A 5,329-nucleotide genomic window follows, 5' to 3' on the forward strand; every position below is an offset into this window, starting at 1 on the left:
ATATTTGCTCAGTTTCTCTTTATTCTAAAAAATGGAAAGTGTTTTTTGGAGTAGAAAAGCTTTTTGTCAGTTTACTTTGTTTTTCTATACTTTATTTATTCGTTTACGGTTTACGCAGTGAAGAGTCTTAAAAGGTTGAATATGAAATTAATTTAAAGAAAAAACTAAAACGAATATTTGCGAAAAGTATTCCAAGATCAGAAACGTTAAAAAAAGTCATTTTGTTAAAGTGAACAAAAGAGTTAATAAAAAAATTTTGCAAAAAAATTTTGTTTCTTAAAAATAAGGATCATTTCCAGTTTATTATTCGTTTTTACGAATTAATTCCCTAAGTCAAATTTTGGTTCTTGACTGTGAAATCAAAATTTAATTGTAAAAATTTATGATTTTAAAAATTAAAGCTATTTATTAAGAAATTGTGTACTTACCATTACCATGATGATGCAAATTTCGCGATCTAGGTGGAGGTCTTGGTGGTAGAGGCGGTCCTTGATCTTCTTCCGATGTACAACCATCTGTTACTTTAACACCAGAATCGGTTGCATCACTATAAACTTCGATTCGACTTGAACAATCTTTTTCATCTTCAGAAAATTTTTTCACACTTTTTCCACGTGACGTTATTATACGTTGTTGCATTTTATTTCTAAAAGTAGATGAAGAAAGTTGTAAGAAATTCAATTTCATTGAATTCGAAAATAAAAATTTTATTACGGACATTAACGTGAAAAACTTACTTCTATTAACTTGTCTCTTATTTAGGCTCATATTGTTAGTGCCAGTCAGAAATGTTACGCGTGCAATAGCAAAAGTAAACGCAATTTAAACTAAATGTCAAAAGCTGAAGAAGGTGGAATATAAAATTTTGGTAAGAGGCGATAATCTGAGAGCAAAAAAAGGAAATAGTTTCATTCTAATTTTAATGAACTGTTCTTAAGTACTAGAATATTATTGAAGTTTCTGGTTTGCTATGACTTTGCGTATATCATTTGAACCGATGTTATTTGGTGCTCAGATTTACCTAGGCAAATTTCCAGAAGAAGAAAATTGCGAATATCGTTCTAAGCTTGCAGAACTCTAAGCATTATTTATAAGCCCGAAACATTAAATTTTAAAAATAAAATTTTTTATTGGACGTTTGGGTGAACAGAGCTTAATAGCTGTTAATTTTAACAGTTTAAGCTTTTTAATAATTTTAAAATGTAAATCAATGAACAAACCAATTTCCATCCACATCAAGTAAAAATTATTTTATTCTTTAAAAAATTACTGAATGAAAAATTAGTAAATAATTATGGGTCTAGAAATTACATTTTGATCTTCCACCATTTTAACTAATATTCATCTCTATTGTATGTATGTATAAATATTTTAAAATTACCTATTTTTTCGATGGTGAATACATTTTTGATTTATTATTTGACTATCTTCAGAACCACTTGGTATAATAGATCCATCAACATCACTGATACCTCCTTTATTATTACCAACAATATTACCACCAATTACTAATCCTATAGAACTTGAATCATTTGTATCTGAATGCAAATTATTATGATGTTGTAACTGATGTTGATTACAATTATTGCTATTACTACTACTTTTATTACAATCACAGATATCATCAATATTATCTATATCATTATCATCATCATCATCCTCTAATGTTGAATCAAGAGCTTGATATTGATGTTGATGCTCTTGTTGTTGTTGCTTTTGAATATTATTATTATTTTTATTATTATTCTGTTGATTCTGTTGGTGTACAGTAACGTGAGCAACATGAGTTTCACCACTTATTTGCCTATTTTCATTTAAATCATCTAAATTTGAATGGGTAGAATGTAAACTATTTCGTATATTATGTGTACATGAACCAGTAATATCACCAATATTATTTTGTGAAGAAGGAGTTAATATATCACCACAACAGACTCCTTTATTTATGATATTACATCCACCAATAGTATCAACAACGGGAATATTGCTATTACCATTTAAAAGTCCTTGTGTACCAATATTTATTATCCTATTATTTGTGTGCTGATGATGATATTGTTGCTGTTGCTGCTGTTGTTGTTGTATTTGCTGTTGTTGCAATGGATTAATATGACGATGATGTAAATGATTATATTGATGTATGCATGGGCATGTTGAATTATTTGCTGAATTTGTATTAACTGATGATGGTGTAATTAACTCTAATGTTGTTGTTGTAGGGGTAACATTAGAATGATGATGATGGTGATGATGGTTATGCATATGATTTACTGAATGGTGGTGATATCCTTCATTAGAATCGTTTGGACCAGAATTTGATATTTCGTTTAAATGAGCTTGCGACATATTCATTAGTTTTTAAAAAAATATTTTATTTACCATCTGCTTATATTTAGAATTTTAATTCTCGTATATTTTTTCACAATTTGGAAAATTGTTTTCACTATTCGGTACATTGGTATTATGATTTTCGTTTGATGTGATGAAATGAATTTTTTAGTAAAATATTTGCTTTTTAAGGATGAATCTTAATTCCATTGCTGTTAATTTAAAATTCAATACTCCAAAAGCATTTCTCTCCCAAATTTTTTTTGACAGTAAATTCGAATATTTTTTTATGAAATACGTTTCTGAAAAAAAAAAATATAAAAATGTTACTAGATTTTTAATTTTTTAAATTTATTATTGAAGGGGGACAAGTTTGAATTAGAAAAATTTATTGTGGTAAGGATATGACCAACTGCAATTTATATTATCCAGTTTCCCGAAAGTATTACAGAAGATTATGAAAATTTTTTTTAAACTTTTCTTCTAATTTTAAGGAAGTAAATGAATTTTTAGTTAACGTACTTGGAATATTGTAAATTTGGCTCTTAGTACGGTTTCGCTTTGTGTCATCTGAAAGTTCGCCAGTTAGTTTAATAACTAGAACTTAGATATCAAATAGCAAAAAATTCCATTAATCCATTCCGTAGATATGGCAAAAATGTAAAATCGACCCCTACTTCGACTTCCGAGCCCTTATATTTTAACAAAATTTATGAGTTCATTGTTTTAACACCACGAATTTATATATTAAATTTCAAGAAAATTGGTTACTTATTTCTTTTTACATGCAACAACTTAAATCTGTATGAAAAATAGCGATTTGAGTTCGCAGTTTCAGGAATAGGCGACTTTTCTGAAATCAGATTCGTTGCGAATCAGATTTATTGTTACCATTATTAGACAAGTCTTCATTCTTTGAAGTTCTTCTATATTATTGGAAGTGATGCACGTATAGTTTCAAATATAATTCAGAGATCTCATATTTCCTTGTAACTTAATTAAAAAGTTATGTAAACAAGTAAATAACGAACATATTCCAGCTCTTCATATTATATATTTATTATTTTTATTCTACGAATATTTTTTTAAAAATTACTAATAACAAAACAATTATTCTAGCCATATTGCTTTTAAAATAATTACTAAAAATAAGTAAACCATACCTAGATTCACTATAATGACATCATCTATATTATTGCAATCCATAGAATATTTTAAGTATATTTGAGGTTTTTTTTTGTTTACTTTGAATAGGCACCACAAAATTGATGAAATCCAAAAACTAACTGCACAATAATTTTATAAATAAATGTTTATATGCGATATTTTGATTAGTACACGATATATAGGTACAAAATACATACGTATGTACATATATTGATTTACTAAATAAAATTAAACAAAATATTGATGGGGTAAGTGTTACAAATAAAAGCCACCGGTTCCATACATTTTCATTTATGAATGTGCGAATAATGAATTTTGTAGATTGATTTAAGAGTATGGAAAGGAAAACAAACAAAAATAAATTTTATAATGATGGAGTGGTTGTTTTTTTATTGTCACTTTTAATTGAAATTGAAAATTTTATTTAAATAAATATTTTTGTTTCGCGGTATTTTTTTTATTCTGGGTTAAAAATAATGGATTAATGTAAATTAAAATAAAATATATTGGTTTTTTCAATTACATTTTTTACATTTATTTCACATTATTTAAAGTGATTTTCTGTGTTTTATTTTTAAGTAAATTAATTTTCATTGATGCTTGTAATTATATGAAGACGGACTATAGAATATAATCCTAATTGAAAATTCATAAAATTTTAAAAATTAAAAAGAAATTTAAGATTTTGTGCAAGTTAAACGAATTGTGCCTACAAAATATCTTATTTTTAGAGAATAAAGTTTGAGAAATTTTCTCTTTGAAGCTATGAGATTGACGCCGACTATTTTATGTGCTAATATCTTAGGCTAAACCTAGTTTTCCCTTAACTTTTAAAGTGATAAGAAAATTTTAGGAAAATTAAAATATAAGACTTGGAATTAAATACAGAATTATTAAAAACGAAAACTGGTTTACAATTAACACTGGAGAATGGCACTCAACTAAACACAAGTTAAAGACAATATTCTCCAATAGGTTAAATGTTGTTACTTTCGACCACAAATTTGAAAAGATCAAATAAACTATGTCGTTCCCAACAATTAAATAATTGTAGTAGAGCGTATGAAATTAGCCCAAAATCTTTTCCCACGATCGGTAACTTTTCTTTAGTTCGCTGGATTTAGAAAATCTTATTTATAATAAAATGCGATCTTAAAATATTAAAACGCGTTTTATTCGAAAATATTGAAAAACTTCTTTAGTACTTGAAATATAATATAATAATTCTCATTCACTCTAATGAACTCATAGTTCCTTTATATAAGTCGTATGTGAGCCTCATTTTGTCTACCAAAAAAATTGTAATCTATTTACATACATACATGCATTATTTTATAGAATTTTTTACTTATTTTAAGTTATCAAAAAGCGGAGACATAGTTTAGTCTGTAAATATGCAAATTTTTCGTATTTTATACGAAATCATAATTTATGAGAAAAGAACTTTTAAAAACCAAAACAAAATATCTGATGTGATCAGCATATAACCGAATTTCTAGCGCGGACAGTAAAAGTTACTTCAATAAATTATAAATTAATTGTAGGTAGAACCATTTCCAATTTTAGTTTATTATAAAATTTAAGCATTATAGGAATGCTTAAATTTTATAATAAACTAAAATGAATTCAAAATATATTTTATTAAAATAAAAGAAAAATTAGAATCATCAACTTAGAATCAGCAAAGTTCAGAAATTTTACAATTGCACATTTTTTTTGGGAGTAGTTTTAAATGGTTCATACATCTAAAAATTTTTAGATCGTTCTTATTTTAAACTGTGATAGAATCACAGGTGTAATTCATAGATTTATCGATAAAAAATAAATTATATCT

At 26.2% G+C, this 5,329-nt stretch overlaps 1 protein-coding gene across 1 annotated transcript; it reads right to left on the minus strand.

The window, feature by feature from the left end:
• Positions 1–328: 328 nt before the first annotated feature.
• LOC129610431 (transcription factor mef2A-like) lies at positions 329–2,346 on the minus strand. Its single transcript, XM_055523000.1, has 4 exons — positions 1,768–2,346; positions 1,382–1,713; positions 429–646; positions 329–351 (listed from the first exon to the last, which is right to left on the minus strand). The coding sequence occupies exons 1-4, from the start codon at positions 2,344–2,346 to the stop codon at positions 329–331; spliced, it is 1,152 nt and encodes a 383-aa protein (XP_055378975.1).
• Between the last annotated feature and the right edge of the window lie 2,983 nt (positions 2,347–5,329).

This window comes from Condylostylus longicornis, unplaced genomic scaffold (genome assembly GCF_029603195.1).
Source record: "Condylostylus longicornis isolate FDR11 unplaced genomic scaffold, ASM2960319v2 ptg000044l, whole genome shotgun sequence".
Taxonomy (NCBI): Eukaryota; Metazoa; Arthropoda; class Insecta; order Diptera; family Dolichopodidae; genus Condylostylus; species Condylostylus longicornis.